This window comes from Hyperolius riggenbachi, chromosome 3 (genome assembly GCF_040937935.1).
Source record: "Hyperolius riggenbachi isolate aHypRig1 chromosome 3, aHypRig1.pri, whole genome shotgun sequence".
Lineage (NCBI taxonomy): Eukaryota > Metazoa > Chordata > Amphibia > Anura > Hyperoliidae > Hyperolius > Hyperolius riggenbachi.
The window spans coordinates 179,001,220-179,020,701 of NC_090648.1; the positions used below are offsets into that span (position 1 = coordinate 179,001,220).

Here is a 19,482-nt window from a genome sequence, read left to right on the forward strand (position 1 = left end):
GCTGGGCCTTAAACTGACCATAATGTGACCAAACAGCAATGCTGCAGATGAGTGAGTTGTCATTTCTCATGCCTAAAAATACCTATAGCCAGCTAGTAGTATTTTTGGAGATATGCTGAGTATTTTATCACTGGCTGTTCCTAATGCAGAATACTTTCTTTTGACACCGATAGGTCTGCCTTTGATAAAGTAAGGTTGGCCTTTAAGCAATATTTACAGTAAATCAGTGTGCACACGCTAGACCAGGCATGGGCAAACTTGGCCCTCCAGCTGTTAAGGAACTACAAGTCCCACAATGCATTGCAGGAGTCTGACAGCCACAGCCATGACTCATAAAGGCAAATGCATTGTGGGACTTGTAGTTTCGTAACAGCTGGAGGGCCGAATTTGCCCATGCCTGCGCTAGACTGTTCTTGGATGAGGTAACTGGTTGGGGCCGCCCCTGCTGAGAATCCAGCTTGTGTGCAGCGGCTCCTGATTCCCCTCAGTGCCTCGGCAAATTATCTGCTTGGTAAATCATCTCAGCCAAGCGCATGCTGAGGACCTTTTTCTGCTCACCCCACCCACTCTGTTGTGCGCCGAGCCATTAGCCCTCCTCAGCCCTGCATAGCAACGGAACCCATTGCTAGCCTGCAGGCTAGCGTAATATCTATACAGCTTCAGCCCTACAATGTCGCCCAATGGATTGTGCCCTGATTCCTGCCGGGTGACAGTCCATGGCGTAGCTGAGGGGCTTGGGGCCCCAGTGCGGTCACAACCTCTGCATCCCCTATTGCTACAACACTGCTTCTTGTACCTTTAGGATGAGTTCACACTGTGCATGTTGCTTTACACTGCGTTTATCATGCTAGGTGCTAAGTGGATAAATACACAATCTTAGCTGGCTGCAGTACAGTGGGCTAGGCAGAATCGGAGTCAGTAACAGGCTAGGGTCATACACGTTAGATCAGATGGCTGCAGTACAAAGGACTAGGTGAAAGAGTGGTCAGTAAAGCTAAGGTCGTATCTAAGTCAGTCTGGCAGTCGCATTAAAATACAATATGTTTATCACTGAGTGATACGGTGCCCAGCAAAACCAGCGTACTGATTGCTATCACAGGCAAGAAAGAAGCAAAAACCAACCCCCAGAAGGGAACAACCAATCAGTGCAGCCTAACAGAAATCAGCAGACCAAAAGCAGTCTCCAAGCATTTTGTCAGCTGACAATCATGTCAGCTGACTCCAATTACACAACGCACGTCTGAAAGTATAAGAACCTCTTAAAGACGCGCGCGTTCGCCTGGAGGAGCGCTCAGTCATGACTGGAGGGGAGCCGGGGATGCCGCTGCAGGAAGACTCCTGCGAAGCTCCGTTTCCAGGGTTGGCTGCGACATCGCTGGATCCGCTGACCGGTAAGATAATTACAGCGTTGCTGCATGTGAGTGTTTGTATCATTATGCCTGCGTTGTAGATGGTGTTATGCAACACACAGAGTGTGACGTCCACTTTAGAGTTAATATAAGGGTTGAGAGGTAGTAGCGTGACAATATGATTCAGGGTTCCTGAGTGGTGAGAAAATAAATCGTGTAGGTTGGAAGTAATATAAAAATTATAAAGCAGCATGGTCATGTGACTTTGGGGCAGCAGAGACACTGGTATATAATCCCATTTGTCCTTCGTACGCGAAGTATCCATCGAGAACTGCTGTTGTAACATACTGCCTGGCTGGACAGGTGAGTGCACACTGCTGTGAGTACTCTGCATGGGCCCTGGGGGACCACTATTGGCTTTGGGGGGTGACCTGGGGGCCCGAATGTCAATGGTGGGGGGTCATTCTCCTAATGATGCTAGTTTCTGGTGGGACTTTGGCACCTGCTGCTGAATTTCTTTTGGGCCAGAAAGGAGGGGCGTTTAATGCTGCGCTGGGGTGAGGTGCAACCTCTTGCACTGTTTTGGAGGGGGGGGGGGGGGAGTGTGGGTTGATTCCATGTTGATTTTTGCCCAAGTCCCCATTTTTGCTGGAATTGGCCCTGTGTGTACCCCTTAGCTTTTACCTACAAAGTTCCTTCCAATCTGGCTACTCTAATTTTCAGATCACCTCATATATCCAACCTGCAGTCTGCTAATAATTTTGATCTCTCTTTCTAAGGGCCATAAATGGAGGGTTTTCACTATACAGTGGTAAAATTATCATTACTTCCGTCAGGTAGGTAGCGCAAGTTGTGCAATTAGCACAACATGCATTACTTGGGTAACTTCCATGTTGCATCACGTCTGTACGGGTTAATCCCTGACTGGCATCCGGCCAAATGAGAAGTGACGTTCACTTCCTGTTGGACAATCGATGGCGTGCGCAGAAGTATATTGCTAAAATACGCTTCCGCGCATGCGCAACGTGAAAAACTGTGGTGGTTTTTTTAAACACACGTGCGTTACAATAGACTTATATGGCCTCCGGTTTAAGGCATATCGCCGCAGGTCGTCATGCGGTATCGTAGGTATGTCCACACGTTAGGCCACTTCCGGAGCAGCATACCGTAAAATAGGGAGTAAGAAGTACCCCATAGATTAACATTAGGGTGGGGTGCGGTAAATTTACCATACCGCTCCAGTGTGAAAGGGCCCTCAGGCCTTCTTTTACACTGCAAATTGCAATTACAATTTCTGATTCCGATTGGGGATTTGTCACTGTTTTGTTTTTTTTGTTTTTTTTTTTGAATCGCATCAAAAAAATCGGAATCGCTTGTAAAATCGCATCAAAATCGGAATCGCTTGTATGTAAAAGAGCCCTCAGAGAGGAATTTTGCAGTGAGACAGTTTCCTTTTATTACATCCTTCAAACATGTTTTTTTCTGTACATTCCTCATTGCCTTTACATTATTTGTTTTGTCCTGAATGAAAGCTCGACTTTCTATCTCTTCTTTTAAGCTCCATAAACAGTGTTGAATAATATCAGTTTGGCAAGGTGTATGTGGGGTTAGGTCACTGGTTCTAACAAGCAATTCCAATTCGAAATAGGCCTGGTGGTTTATACACAGATAGTTCTGTTTTCAAGAAAAAAAAATGTGAGTGGCCTTAGGTCAGCTGCATTGATTTAATGCATTACTTAGGCTGCCAGAACTGAGGTAGAATCTCCTTAGACTGCATCAGGAGTGCCTCAAGCTTCTGTGATTCCTTTTGATCAAATCTCTGTGAAAGATGAGTGTCATGCCCTCTTCCAGCCAGCTGTGAGGGGACTGCCCTGTGACTGTGTGAGCATGCTGGAACAGAGCACTACAGGGCACTGAGGTGAGAGCATGCTGCAGAGGTGAGTGAGCTAGGCAGACACAAACTTGGAGGGCCCACAGAACACCAAGTGGGAGGATCTCATTCCACTCCCCTGTGCACAGTCTTAGCATTCATCAGACCTAGAGGTGCTCATATTCAGACAAGGCTAAGAAGGCGTGTGATGTTCTGTTTTAGTACTTGTACAGACAGGAGTGCGCTTGAAGACATAGCTGGAGTACTCATTGAGGGAATGAGGAACTGCTTGGGACATGATTTCACTCTAGCGATGGACAAAGTAAGAAACTTTCTTATACATCTGTCTATTCTGTCATTTATTCTCCATGCAAGATAAATCTGTGTTCTGTATACGTCTGAATATCATTTATTTATAGAGGCATTTGCTTTGCATACTGACTGTATAAATGTACACATTGATTGATGGTGATCTGGTGCCCTCAGAATAAGTCAGCACATTAAAAATGTAATTATGTCTGTAACAAGTGCATTTTCTACATGGAAGACTTCGCACTGCTTAGCCACTAATGATGCTGAGTGACAGTGTAACTTAAAGGAGTTCTGTAGAAAGTGCTTTAAGCAAGTACATTAATGTTCCTATTATGAAGCAGAAGCAATGCTCTTAGGAGCAGGCTGTAAAACAATTTTCCTAAAGTCCTGAGGATTATTAGTGGCCAGTGATTGTCTGTAAATTATGCATACATGCTTTTGCTGGTACTGAAGCATTCCGTTGTCCTTCCTGTTAGTCCTGCGGTCCCCAATGTGATGAGGGAAATGATGATGAGACTACGGGCATCACAGTAGTATTGTCTTCAGTGATCCTCTCATGTCCTCAGCTCACTCCATTGTCATAACCCTTAATGGGCTGGATAAATGCTGTTCACAAGTGCATGTTATTAATTTTTAAAAAGCAGGTATTTTATGGCAAAATGTGTCTAGTAGTTTTTTTTTTTTTTCTCTTTTTTTTAATGTTAAGCTTTTCCTGTAGTTGCGGATAGGAAACCAATCTTTCCACTGAACTTGGTACAGTGCAATCAATACACTGATAGATGGCTTTAACCGTGCTGTATCCATTAAGATAGGTGTGCCCGGACCATCTTCTGAGTTTGACGTAATGCTGGCGATGGAAAGTGCAAGCTCTCCTGTTCTGCCTGCATCTAGGTGTCTTTCTGCTCCTATGTTAATCTGTGATTATCTCCTTTTACAAGGCGCCTCTTCGCAGCTTGGAATGGTGCCGCTGTTTCAGCTTCTTGAACTGGAAAGCTTATTGTTGTCTTTATCTGTTGGGTGAGCTAACATCTATGTTGCGAGGAGCTCCAGGCATGTTGTGCTGCTTCGTGTTTCTGCAGTCTACAAGTGAAGTCAGCTTCATTAGTTTCATGATGGCACATCAGTACAGGGCTGGTGTTGCCGCTTCCTTCTAGCGAGTCCTGGAGCATGATCTGGGTTGCCTAGGTTTGGATAAGCTTGTAAGGATTTGTCAGCCAGATGTGACACGATTGTCAAGAGGCAAGTAAAGGAGGAGATCTGATATTAATCAGTGCATAGCTGGAAGCCAAACTTTCTCAAAGGCAGTGTAGAAACATGTTCTTCTCTACTGCTCCTCTTTTCTTACCACTGAGCTGCCACTGTCTCAGCTCCTGCTTTATTACAGGCTACAGCAGATAATGTCATCATCTTCTTTTTAGCATTTACGTGCTGGCAACTGTTTTAAAACATTGGACTTTTTTTCATTAAATCCAAATGTTCTTATAGATTTTTTTTTAATAGGGAGCTTAAGGCAACTGGGATTCAACCTTCAAACAGGGATACTTTTTTTTTTTTCTAAATATGAAGAAAACCTATAGAACTGCTATTTATTTCAGAGCACAGACCTGTTGGAAAGATGTCTGTGTGGCCATATATGTGCGATAACAGATGCATCAAGCAGTTTAATGTACACATACTGCTTCCAAATGAAAAATGAATACATGTAGTTGCCACAAACTTGGGTACCTTTTAGATTTGAGACCCCCCCTCCTCCCCCCTTCTGCAGACACAAAAACCTAACCACACATGCAAACATACCAAAACAGAACAACAAACTAAAACCTTCTGTCTCTAGCAATGCACATGCACTGCAAGGGTTAATACCTGATGTGGAGTCTGACAATTTACACAAGGACAAAATGGGTCCCAACATGTATGAAATTCAGCATACAGTTGCCCCTGTGTGACCTGTGACATAGTTTGGGCAGATCCTGAATACAGTGGCTTCTTTCATTAGCTCTCTGCAAACAATGTAATTGCATACTTAACTTACTGAACCTAAAATTTTAGCATCTTTTGGAAAGTTGTTTTAACTTTTGCAGCTTGCTTTAGATTTTTTGGCACAGCACGTTTTTTTGTTTTTTGTTTTTTTTTTCTCCCATGAGCGAGTCCTCTCAAATGTGATTCTTTTTTTGCGTGTGGGTCAGTTGACAGCTAATGTTCAGGTATGTAAAATACTGGTGCATGCTTTGTTTTATATTGTGTTATTGGTACAGGCTTTATCAGTACATGCTTGTGTATTTGCTTTGAAAAAAAAAATGAAGTTTGTTAAACTCATTGCATATAAAGATTGTATCTTAGTATTTGAGACATCCGTTCCTGTATTTTTTTCTTCTTTTTCTGAGAATAGCAGTGTGAACTTCAAAGGAATTGCCTGAGATCCCTGACTGATATTGGTAGGCATCTGCGTAAGCTCATGTGTAATATAATGGCACACAGGCTTAGGGCCCACTCTCTCTGGAGATATGCACAGGTAACGATAGTCTGGCTCTAGCACTGAGTGGTCATGTGATGGATAGGTTGTTACCTGCTCAGGCATCTGCAGCACACATAGCAAGTGTAGCTGTCAGCTGAAAGCTTCTATCATTTGGTCTTGATGTGCTGTGCAGTTCATGTGAGACTTGTTTTTTTTATCCTGGTATTTGAAGAGGCCTCAATCCACATGTCATCCTTTGGGTGCAGTCAAAGACAGACATCCACAATTTTCAAAAGCATCTAGTTAACTCTTCAGTCCAAAGACTAAGGAAGTCAAACAGTTTGTTTTTGGGAAGAGGAACACAACAAATGTTTTCAAATGGGTGTTTTTTGTGTTAATATTTTAGGAGTTATTCTGAACAAGATATCTTACAGAAAAATCTGTCGTTATAATTTCCTCCTGTCATCGCTTTCAGATCACATAGCAAAATTATACAATTGCATCGGCTTGCTCATAGGAGGCATATCTTTCCATTTCTGTTTGAGATCACTGGGGCAAATTTTTTTAAGACCAATGCAAGGAAAATAGGTGCCAAACTTGCTCAAAAGTGGAGCAGATGCACGCATCAAAGAGCTTCTGAGCTTCTGTTCCACTTTTGCAGTAGTTAAAGTGAACCCGAGGTGAGAGTGATATGGAGGCTGCCATACTTATTTCATTTTAAACAATACCAGTTGCTTGGCAGCCCTGCTGATCTGTTTGGCTGCAGTAGTGTCTGAATAACACCAGAAACAAGCAAGCAGCTAATCTTGTCTGATCTCACAATAATGTCAGAAACACCTGATCTGCTGCATGCTTGTTCAGGGTCTATGGCTAAAAGTATTAGAGGCAGAGCATCAGCAGGATAGCCAAGCAACTGGTATTGTTTAAAAGGAAATACATATGGCAGACTTCCCTTTAAGTTTTAATTTTTCTTGCACTGGTTTTATTAAATCTCGCCCAGTATTCTTTTTAAAAGTAGTTTTTTGTTTTGTATTGGTTTAGCAGAATAAAGTTTACGTATAGAATTTACTTACATCTGTTACATTTGTAACCTGGTTTTCTAAGATGTAGTGTGTAGCATGACGTGACTGTCTTTTGAAGGGGTTTCTTCTAATTTGATGTGTGAATTGCATTCAGCTGCATAAACCCTTTCGGGTTTTACAACAAAATGATATTGATGTATAGCATTCTTGTAACATCAGAATAGCTCAGTTATATAGCTCGCACATTAGCTGCCTGTTTATAAACCAGAGGACACATAATGTTCAACATGACCACTCCACTAGGTGCCCAATATTTTACTCCTGAGCGTATCTTGTTGTCTCTGATCGCCATTATTTTATTCTTGTAGTTTTATAGCACTAACATCTGTAGTACTTTACAGTATATATGCTTGCTAACTGTCCCTAGGAGGGCTCCCCTACCATAGTCCTATGTCCGCCATAGTTATCCAGCTTTTACTCAGGTTACTCTGAGGTTTGACTAGACTCGGGTGTTTGACATCAAGAAGGGTGTGAGAAGTTTGGAAGCCCAGCATTGTGTACTGAAGTTTGGAAGTGTGGTGACAGTGGACTGTGGTTTGCACTCTTGCCTTGTAGCTCCAGGGTCATAGATGGTAGACCTGCCAAGGACACTAACAGCTTGGAGTCAGTATGATCCTCTCATGCGTGCCTGAATTTTTTTTCCAGATCTGTCATTTCTTTGTAGGTCCAAAAACATAATGGTAGGTTCATTTGCTTTCTCCCCAATTATCCTTCTTAGAGGGTGTTAGAGTAATTAGATTGGGAGTCTCTGTGTGAGATGGTGTGTGATATGAATTTTTTTTCCAGTATTCTATGAAAAGTACTGCAGAAAATTGGAAGTGATATAACAAAGTCATCAGTCTTTGCTTCAAACATACAATGGGCCATTTTTAAACATGGTTACTTTTCTGCATAACTGAATGTTTGCAGAAAACCATTCATCTCAATGGACTTCACTTTAGGAATAGTGCAGCATGCTCAGCCTGTGAGCAACATTGGTATGGTAATGCACATTATTTTATTATGTATTTTTACAGTGCAAACCTCTTGCACAAAGCATTAGTCCTGTCCTAACTATCTCTTGAAGTTCACAATCTTTATAGTTCTAGTCTGTTACCACCTATGTTAGATCTCAGCAGGAATCAAATTGGTCAAATCGATATCAAACCACTAATCGCCAGTTACAGTACAACACTATGTGTCAATTCCCAGCTGCTCCTACTTGGTAGATGAACATTTTCCAAAGTGCGAGAACACTGTTCTTATCAATTTTCATACAATTTCAGGCATTTTATCGGTCAAGCATGGTAGAGGTAATAGACCCTTGCAGATTTTAACAAAGTGATTGAATTGGCCAGAAAAATGCCTGTGTATGGCCAGCCATATAACACAAAATCTGAATGTACAGAAGCTAATTTATCATAACTAATAAAAAAAATAGTTTAAAATTAAAATGGGGATGTCGCCAATTACCTGTGAAGTGTTGGAGTTCATTGTCTAACCTGCACCACAAATATACTTTTTGGCAAGGGCTCCTCTATTTATTTATTTATTTATTATTATTATTTTTATCACATAGAATGTAAATAAAACCAGCCATCCAGTTCCAGACATCAAGTAATTGCTGTTATAGTTTAATTCCTTCTTGATTGGGAAAAAGGAATACAATAGGAAATCCCCCCTCTCCACAGTCCATTCATCAGCATTTGAGTCATTAGTCTCCTCAGTGTACCTCACAGAGCGCAGTGACTCTTGTAGCTGTGGAGATGATGCAGATGACTTTCTGTGACTAGGTACACTCAGTGGTTATGAATTTTTGTACTCATGTCTGGCCCTGCCTGTGTATTCCTGTTACAAAAGCAGAGTTCAGCTGTACTATGATTTTGATGATTAGGTTTCCAGGCTTCCAGCTTCCCACACACTGTGTATGTGGCTTGTTTATTACCAAAGATGATGAAATCAAAATGGTGCTTCCACCGACTGACACCAGTGAGATCATTCTGTAACACTGCGTGTGGAGGGTCTGTGGAATGTTGCACAACGCTTCCTGCACCCGTACATCCCTGTAACTTGGAACCAGGTTTCTGCCTGCACATAATTCCCAGAAATGTCTGAAATGTACTCTGCCTGTGATTACAACATACACAAGTGGACATGCATGAAATAGACATGCTACATGGCCTTTTGGCAATTAGGTCAGTTGTATGATGTGGCACAGCTGTTCACTGACCGTGTCAGCTGCTGGCATAGAGCTATTCAGCTAACTGAAAAGTAACCATGCAACACATGCAGTTCATGTGTGTGCTGGCTTCAGGTGGCAGTGCTGAAAGCTGAGGGGGGGTCATGTTTAATTAGGCTCACGCTAGACCTACCAGTGATGTCTGTGTCAATTAGGTCTAGTTGACAGGTATGGTTTCCCAGAGGTTTTTAGCACCACATTTATATTCCCCATAAACGCTCTGAATAGAAATCTTCATTTGTGCTATTATGCATGTATACATGGGAGACATTTTAGGGTGTCCCATTTGAGGGCATGCAAGTAAATGTGGCATGCTGCACCCAATGACTATTTGACATGAGAATATTGCATTGTTTAGGTGAGGCCAGATTCCTAGTGTCACCTGGCAATCGCACAGCAAACCAATCCATACAAGCCACATACAATACCACATACTAGCTCTGTATGCACTTTTCCAATAATCCTTAGCTGCATGCCACATTCTGGGTAGTAGAAGTCAGGCTAATATTGGTACCAGATGCAACCTGGACTTCCTTTTTCGAAAATGTGCAAATTACCAGTAAACTTGTGAGCTGTTGTTTAGTTCAACAAACATGACTATAAAGTGTGTTTCGTGTGTATGGTTGCCTTGTATCTCAGACAGTAGGGAGGTATGGGTAAAAGGAGGGATGCTTTTTAGGGTTAATACAGATTAGCAAATGACACGCCCCCTACCAGTCTCCAACATCTCCAGCCACTCCCCTGCCACACCTCCATTCAAGCATAAGATGACAAGTTCATGAGCAAGGAACTTGGGGGGCCAGTTTATAAAGGTACAAGAATTATAGTGGTAACAATTCTCTGTTACATCACTGCAATTCTTAGTGCATTTAATGAATGTACTTCAGAGAATTGCAGTGATAAAAGAAACTGTTCAATGGAATTTTAGAATGAGGTCCTGCAGCAATTGTTTGTGGTGGTAATGCAGAGATAACAGGACAGGTGGAGGCGTTGGATGATACTCCCTGCCACTGACTTACCCTGGTAACTGGTATCGCTCTCTCCAGGACAGGGATATTTACCCAGAGTACTGCAGCAAGCGATGACACTTATCACTGCTTTATAAATACCATTTCCTATTTATTTCTGTAGCTAGGTGCTGCTGTGGTAATTCAACCCTAATTCTTGGTAACACTGCTTTGTGGACTGGAAATCCGTGATACATTAAAGTGCAGCAGTAAATTAGTGATGCATACTTACGGCTGACATGCCCCAGCTTTATTAATTGGCCACTTCTTTTCATGTATCAAATCACCTCTTTTCTCTTGTGTTAGCATTAAATAATTCATAAGGCAATGATTTTGACATGGGATATAAAAGATATAGACCGTCTTTTTATTAGATAAAAGTACTTGTATGAATCTGTACTTGTATGAATCTGTACAAGAGACCAGAATTAGGGACACAAGGAGGACAAGGGGGCTCCAAAAGGATAAGGTGGTTCCAAAATAAGGAATGTCTCTCAAGGTGGCCAAATACCACCTGCCAGTCTTTATTTTTTCTTCTTTAGGTCTTTTAAAGTCAATCAGTCTTCTTGATTGCTTCTATTGTTTGAAAAATCAGACAAATCCCCCATATACTATTCATTTGTTTTATAAAAAATTGATCCACCGTGTCCAAAACAAATATCAGAATTAGCAAATTCAAACAATTTCCGCAACATTTATAACTTTGCTGAAGGAGTGACCCTTAATGGGTTAATAGACAAGTGACAGAGCCCAATGATGATCTAATCCTTTTCTGTGTGAGCTGTGGCTTATGCTTGGTCAGTTAATTGATACTGAGACATTACTTGTACAAGGATTCTGTCTGTCCTGGCATGCTATGCTCATCTGATTGTAGCCACATGCTTTTTACTAGACGGTGCTGAATAGACCATTTCCCCTTTCTGCTGAGATTAATAATATAGATTGTTATGGCTCCTCAATGGGCATATTTGGCTTTCTACATCTGCCCTACAGTAACATTGCACAACCCTAATGTAATAAGTCTATACACCTAATAGTCGCACAACTGTGTCCATTGTTAATAAATCTATTTAGTTGAAGAGTAAGGAATATAGCTTGAACAGATACTTTAGCAGTCTCTCATACTATATGGAAATGAGAAGGTTGTAAAAGTAATTGCAGTCCAGATTGTATGGTGTATAAGCAGTTTTACATTTTAAAGCAATCCATTAAATTCTGTGAAGTAAAGCAAACCTGGGAAAACATTGTGTAGATCTTCTTATTGCCCCTGTTTGACTTTTGTGTAAGTTTAAGGTGCCCATTTTAGGGAACAATCTTATTTTTGATTAGATAATTCAGATTGAAAGAAAAGATTGTAGTTTCTTAATACACAGCATTAAAAAAATCCAGCTTGCGATCACATCTTAACCAAATATGATTGTATCTATGAAAAATCTGCCATGCCATATTCTGAGGTGACTAGTGGTGGGTAAATGAAGTCCATACACAGGTGTGGGCAGAGCCTTACCTATCTTTCTGTTCAATCCTGAGTGGCTCAGTTTGTCCAGGAATTGCTCTGGTAGCAGCCGTGACGTTGGTAAGTCTGTGACCTTTGACCCGTAACCATTCGCAGTATATCAGTACCAACCTGGTCCCTTTATGAAAATAATGCTCTGACTCCCTCTACTGCAGCCTGTGCGTCTCCTCACATGAACCACGCACGGTATGTGACGGAAGTGTGCACGATAAGGCGAGGGCGGACACAGAGGTTTGAACTGACATACTGCACATGTGCAGAGCAAGTACTTTACAGGTCAAAGGTCACCGATTTACCATATACATGAGACGACCCCTATGGCACCATTTGTACTTACCTGGGGCTTCCTTCAGCCCCATGTCCTCTGTTGTGTCCCTTGCCGCCCTCCCCAGCTGCACCGTTTACAATTTTCACTGGTAAAAAGGCTCCAGTTGTGTCAGTCGGGCTGCAATACGCATGCCTGGCCGTGTTCATGCCCTTATCAGGCTCCCGTTGCTGGCAGCATTATGCACCCGCAGCTTTTATAAAGCCATTTATACATTTTACCCACCCCTTCCTGCTTCACTAAACTGCTCCCATTGGCCAACTTCACCAGCACTAGTCATGTGACAAAAGATGAAAAATTATTTCTTAGGGGGAAAAAATGTAGGAATTGAATAAGGGCCTGAAAGCGGTACCTGCAGCCCAGGGTTTCATATGAAGGAAGTATTTATTTTTGCTACCTGTAGCAACTAGTTATAGGAATATTATGTTTTAAGGTTTACACAGCGTTGTTGCCCATAGCAACCAGTGCACATTTTCCCACTTCACAAAGCAAGGTTTGTTTTTGCAGATGTATTGCTTTAAAATGGAAGGTTAAGCATTTTACATTTACTGTGAAGTTTTGGAACCCCCCCACCTCCCCATTTTTTTTTATTTTTTTTTAAGGGAACTGGTCTTCAAACAAATATTGGATCATTGCTGGTATTTATAGAAGCTGTTAGGAGAAAAAATGCAGCTTCCACTTTCATATTTGTGTTACATGTTCTCTTTAATTGATGTAGTAAATACATGTGTGAGCTTTACTAGTGGGTTTACCAAAAACCATTCCTGCATAGTCTGAGAAATGAAGGCTGGGATGAACTATGGCTCTGGGTATATTTAAGGGTTAAGGTTTATTGATACCAAACAGAAGTCATTAGTTGTAGCAGCAGAGAATACTGTGATGAGGGTGGTAGCTGGTTTGAGAAGCATTGCCAAGAAATGTTTTCAGAAAGTAACTTGACCTTCTGTTTTGTGTGTTAGTGAGTGCATTCCAGGGAATGAGATTCAGCTGTTTTGGGGGACTGAACCAAGGAACAAAATGAATGAGGTAAGTTGTGTTTTTTTTTTCTTCGTATTTAACACTTCACCTTCAGGTGTCAGATCACACTGAATACCAATGTAGTTTTTGCTAGATACCAATATATGTTGCATCATCTGCCCTGGAGTCTCAGTCCTTCTGCTGCACATTAACAAAGGGGAGATCTGTGAAAGAGGGCAATTTACACTTTCTCCACTTTTTACTTCAGGTAGCCAATCAGATGCCTGATAAAAGGCTCCTTAGATGTTAAGGTAGCGGTGTTCTTCCTGCAGCCCATAGCAGATTTATAAAGGCAGTATGGGATGTAATATACCAGCATGTAGTGTAAATAGAGCATGTTTCACCAGAATCACCCTTTCCAGGATTGTATAGCCCATATTCATTTTTTTTATTTTTTATTATTCCATATTCTTTTTTTTTATTATTCTATTTTCTTACTGTGAGGTCTTACAACTAAAACTTCTTTTATCAGAACACTATTTTTTTTATATCTTGAACAGTTGTATTTATTGATGACTACAATCTATAAACCTCTTCCACACACAATTTCAACAGATGTTCTAAACCCCTGTAGGAAGTGCTGCTGATGAAATGCTAATAGGGGTAACCTGAGACTGGTTTTCTTAGTCTCCCATAATCTGTTTTCCACTCTGTATAGGAGTGCTTTCCCCAGAGGATTAATATGTATCCCCAACATCGGCTCATTGTTACATAAAGCTGGGCATAGTATTCACAGCCATCCAGACATAGAGGAATTCCACAGCCACCACATTTACGTCTCTCTGTCTTTGGATAGTATGCAAATGTATCCATTCAGTTAGGATGAGAAAATTTGCCTGAAATCTGACTACTTCTTCTGTAACATCATATAAATCCTGTTACTTTAACTATACTTCCATGCGCTTAAAATATCTTACATTGGGTCCTTGGTCAATAATGCAATATTCTTAAAGTAAACCTGAAGGGGAAAAAAAGGTTCCAATTCAGGTACTTAGCTCGGGAGAGGGATCATCGAGAGGCTTCCCTCCATTGCCCTCCTCCTCACTATTCCAGCACTGAGACCTCCACAAGTTGCAGACTGCTTTCGTGCCTGCTCACTAGCACGGAGCCAAAAGGGTGGCTCAGTGCTACTGCAGGCAAGCTCTGTGGATCCTCGAGGGGCCCAGCACTGGAACAGAGGAGCAGCAGGACAGTATAAGCCTTCAAAGGCTGTCCTCTTCTGAGGTAAGTATCCACATTTTGCTCCTAAGGGTTTCCCAGCTTTATTTTAACATACTGGCATGTCACCTCCATTATGTATAGTAAAGGTTTGTACACTATGAAGTAGCTAAAGGTTATGCTGATCCTTCTTTAAAAGATGTGCTTCTAATGTCTTCACTTTGGTTCTGAAGTGCTCCCCATCCTAACCCTGGTTTTGAAATGTCCCTCTGCCAATATTTATTAGCAACTTCCCAACTCATGATCACATCGGGATTTTGGGTTTGTGAACCAGTGCATCTCCAAATGCTTAATCATTGATTTACCTACTGTGACACACCTCATGATATTTGGACAATTATGGACAGCACCTTTCTGTTCCTTTCCCTATCTGGAATGCCTGTTCACTAACCTCAACGTGGATCAGGACTGATATTATGCCAGAGCTGAGGAGGTCTGCTTTACTTCATATTGCTCACCTGCCTATCCAGCTCTTAGTCAGCCTGGCTCCATGCATGGTGATAAGTGAGCAGATGGAAAGGGGAGACTCAGGCAGCACAAGCGATAGGGACACACTTACGGTGCATATTCGTGAGTGAATCCCTATTTGTCTCCCGTTTCGACCATTTAAGTTCATGTTCACAATAAAAGAGTTTTTTAAGCTCTTGCTAGTGCAATGCTATGGGGGGAATTTTACAAAATTGCATTGCTCCAGTGTGAACACACACATAGGATGACATTAGCAAGACCTTTTAAAATCAAAGCGCTTAGTAAAGCTTTTGTGGTGTGAACAAGCCCTAAGGGTTTGCCAGTTGGCTAGGAAATGTGACACTTAAAGTAAGCGTACAGAGACTTGATCTTCATTAATCAATAGTGGTCGATGAAGATGACCTCCTATAACAAATGTAATGCTCCACTTCTGTCCATTGTGTAATTTGAATAAACATCCACTTCAGTTTTGCATGTTGAAAAGTACATACAGTTCTGCATTTATCACAACTTCAAATATCTACAATTGCAACCAGGTGGATGAGATCAGGTGCAAATTATTAGAATCTCCTGAAGGAGGCTGTCTTATTTAAATCTCAAACATTGTTTGACTTTCTGTTGAAGTTTGTCTCAGTCTTCCTGTCTAGCCCTATAGGGATCAGTTCGTCATTAGCACATGTTCACAGCGCAACGTGCAGGACTGATCACAATTTGCCAGTACTGATCTCACAATGAGTAGTTTTGTAGTCATTTTTGATCTGATCATTTTTCTGAAGAAATCACTTCTGCTCAGCAGCCAATCCAATCATTTTCATCAAATTGTTCATCGGATGGGAGTGAATATTGGTTGGCATGTAGGTCTTATACTAATCTTCTCTATTTTGAACACATAAAATGAATGGGTGCAAAAACAATAAAACTTATCCTAACAATGACACATGACTACAGTGGTGATGGTCATAAATACATTTGTTTGAATTGTAAAACCTTTGTGAAATGTTATGATCTTGCTCTTTATCACTACCAGTCCTCCATCTGCAAAGATTTTTTAGCATTGTGATAAGCTAAGTTTTTTCTCACTGAAGTACCGTACAAGGCTGCAACAGATTTGAAACTTGTTGTTTTGCCTTTGGAACTGTGTTTCTGGCTGTGAAAATCTGCCAGATCAGTGATTATTTATGACCTGCATAAGGTATCCAGATGTATAGGACGTACAGAGTAATGTATTCCTTAATGAAACGTGATCATTACATTCATTTGGAAGCTATAAAACTCTGACCATGGACTATAATCTGTCAGTGAACTCTTCTCAATATTGTGTGCATATGTTTCTGTGATGCACTAAATCACAATGTACAAGCTGGTATGCTGCAAATCATTTCAATAATGCAGATTATTTTGCTATTGTAGTAACTGATATTAAACACTTAAAGAGACACTGAAGCGAAGAAAAAAAAATATGGTAGGATTTGTATGTGTACTACAGCTAAGAAATAAAACATTAGGAGCAGAGACATAAGTCTAATATTGTTTCCAGTACAGGAAGAGTTAAGAAACTCCAGTTGTTATCTATGCAAAAGAGCCATTGAGCTCCACGACTTTCAAAGTCGCAGAGAGCTCTGTCTTCTGAAGCTTGTTATCTCCATGGTCACTCACTGTATTTTCTTTTTCTCTCCAGAGGACAGTTCAAAAGTTCACTGGCCTGCTCTGTAAAATCATTTAGAACGCTGAGTAGTGTATAAACTGCAAATATTAGAGAATGATGCAATGTTATAAAAAACACTATATACAGTGGCTTGCAAAAGTATTCGGCCCCCTTGACGGTTTCCACATTTTGTCAATTTACTGCCACAAACATGAATCAATTTTATTGGATTTCCACATGAAAGACCAATACAAAGTGGTGTACACGTGCGAAGTGGAACGGAAATCGTACATGATTCCAAACATTTTTTTACAAATTACTGCAAAATGGGGTGTGCATAATTATTCAGCACCCTGAGTCAATACTTTGTAGAACCACCTTTTGCTGCAATTACAGCTGCCAGTCTTTTAGGGTATGCCTCTACCAGCTTGCACATCTAGAGACTGAAATCCTTGCCCATTCTTCTTTGCACAACAGCTCCAGCTCAGTCAGGTTAGATGGACAGCGTTTGTGAACAGCAGTTTTCAGATCTTGCCACAGATTCTCGATTGGATTTAGATCTGGACTTTGGCTGGGCCATTCTAACACTTGGATATGTTTTGTTTTAAACCATTCCATTGTTTCCCCGGCTTTATGTTTGGAGTCGTTGTTCTGCTGGAAGGTGAACCTCCACCCCAGCCTCAAGTCTTTAGCAGATTCCAAGAGGTTTTCTTCCAAGATTGCCCTGTATTTGGCTCCATCCATCTTCCCATCAACTCTGACCAGCTTCCCTGTCCCTGCTGAAGAGAAGCACCCCAGAGCATGATGCTGCCTCCACCATATTTGACAGTGGGGATGGTGTGTTCAGAGTGATGTGCAGTGTTAGTTTTCCGCCACACATAGCGTTTTGCATTTTGGGCAAAAAGTTCCATTTTGGTCTCATCTGACCAGAGAGCCTTCTTCCACATGTTTGCTGTCCCCCCCCCCACCCACCCACATGGCTTGTGGCAAACTGCAAACGGGACTTCTTATGCTTTTCTGTTGACAATGGCTTTCTTCTTGCCACTCTTCCATAAAGGCCAACTTTGTGCAGTGCATGACTAATAGTTGTCCTATGGACAGATTCCCCCACCTGAGCTGTAGATCTCTGCAGCTCATCCAGAGTCCCCATTGGCCTCTTGATTGCATTTCTGACCAGCGCTCTCCTTGTTTGGCCTGTGAGTTTAGGTGGACGGCCTTGTCTTGGTAGGTTTACAGTTGTGCCATACTCCTTCCATTTCTGAATGATCGCTTGAACAGTGCTCCGTGGGATGTTCAAGGCTTTGGAAATCTTTTTGTAGCCTAAGCCTGCTTTAAATTTCTCAATAACCTTATGCCTGACCTCTCTGGTGTGTTCTTTGGACTTCATGGTGTTGTTGCTCCCAATATTCTCTTAGATCACCTCTGAGGCCATCACAGAGCAGCTGTATTTGTACTGACATTAGATTACACACAGGTGCACTCTATTTACTCATTAGCACTCATCAGGCAATGTCTATGGGCAACTGACTGCACTCAGACCATTGGGGGCTGAATAATTACACACACCCCACTTTGCAGTTATTTATTTGTAAACAATGTTTGGAATCATATATGATTTTCATTCCACTTCCCACGTGTACACCACTTTGTATTGGTCTTTCATGTGAAATTCCAATAAAATTGATTCATGATTGTGGCAGTAATGTGACAAAATGTGGAAAACTTCAAGGGGGCCGAATACTTTTGCAAGCCACTGTAACTGAAAATAAACATATGAGAATATTTTCTTTGCTACTAATATTCTAGTAATTATCCGTACTACACAACCAATGCATTATATCATCATTTTTTTTTCGCTTCAGTGTCTCTTTAAAGTGAACCTTAAGCCGGAAAAAAAATGAGTTTTACTCACCTGGGGCTTCCAATAGCCCCCTGCAGCTGTCCGGTGCCCTCGCCGTGTCCCTCTGATCCTCCTGTCCCCGCTGGCGGCCACTTCCAGTTTCGCCATCAGGACCCGACAGGCTGGGAACGCGAGTAATTATTCGCGTTCCCAGCCGCAATAGCTCCCTATAGCAGCATAAAAGGCTGCTATAGCAGCATAGAGGGAGCTATTGTGGCTGGGAACACGAATAATCACTCGTGTTCCCAGCCTGTCGGGTCCTGACGGCGAAACCGGAAGTGGCCGCCGCCGGGGACAGGAGGATCGCAGGGACACGGTGAGGGCACCGGACAGCTGCAGGGGGCTATTGGAAGCCCCAGGTGAGTAAAACTCATTTTTTTTAAGGTTACCTGTAACCACTTTAGCCTTCAGGACGTAGCTCCTACGTCCAAATATGCATGCTAGACATAGGAGCTACGTCCATGAGAAAATGGAGCCGCCGGGAGATCAATGAATGGGAAAACAGTTAGAACGATAGCTGGCTTCTATGGAGAAGCCGCGATTGTTCTGTTACACATCCCCTATTCACTACCTGTAAGTACGCTTACAGGAAGCCAAAAAATAAAATTTACTGTGGCCAAATAGTAAAACTACATCTACATACATTTGTATTAAAATGAATAGACATTTTTACATTTAAAATTAACGGTTTAGCTCCCACACACCCAAAAATATTTTAATAAAATTTTTAATTAGAAAAAAAATTACAATAAAAAAATACATAGTTACCTGAGGGTCTGAACTTTTTTAATATGCATGTCAAGAGGTTAAATTACTAATATTTTTAAAATAATAAGCTTGTAAATAGTGATGGATGCAAAACTGAAGAAATGCACCTTTATTTTCAAATAAAATATTGGCACCATACAATGTGATAGGGACATAATTTAAATGGTGTAATAACCGGGACAAATGGGCAAATAAAATACATGGGTTTTAATTATGGTAGCATGTATTTTAAAGCTATAATGGCCGAAAACTGCCAAATAATAATTTTTTCCATTTTTATCTTAATATTCCCATTACAATGCATTCAGAATAAAATATTTCTTAACAAAATG

At 41.4% G+C, this 19,482-nt stretch overlaps 1 protein-coding gene across 13 annotated transcripts in view; it reads left to right on the forward strand.

The window, feature by feature from the left end:
• The window catches only part of BNC1 (basonuclin zinc finger protein 1), a 218,490-nt gene that overhangs the window by 165,664 nt on the left and 33,344 nt on the right, over nucleotides 1-19,482 (forward strand). For 10 of the 13 annotated variants that reach the window (XM_068275345.1, XM_068275346.1, XM_068275347.1 and 7 more), the window contains one exon: nucleotides 13,094-13,160. In XM_068275345.1, coding sequence (XP_068131446.1) covers nucleotides 13,152-13,160 — 9 coding nt within the window. In that variant the 5' untranslated portion in view covers nucleotides 13,094-13,151. Of the gene's footprint in view, nucleotides 1-3,311; nucleotides 3,542-5,680; nucleotides 5,736-13,093; nucleotides 13,161-19,482 lie in introns of those variants that run through there. The other 3 variants (XM_068275341.1, XM_068275340.1, XM_068275336.1) reach the window with 3 other exon arrangements.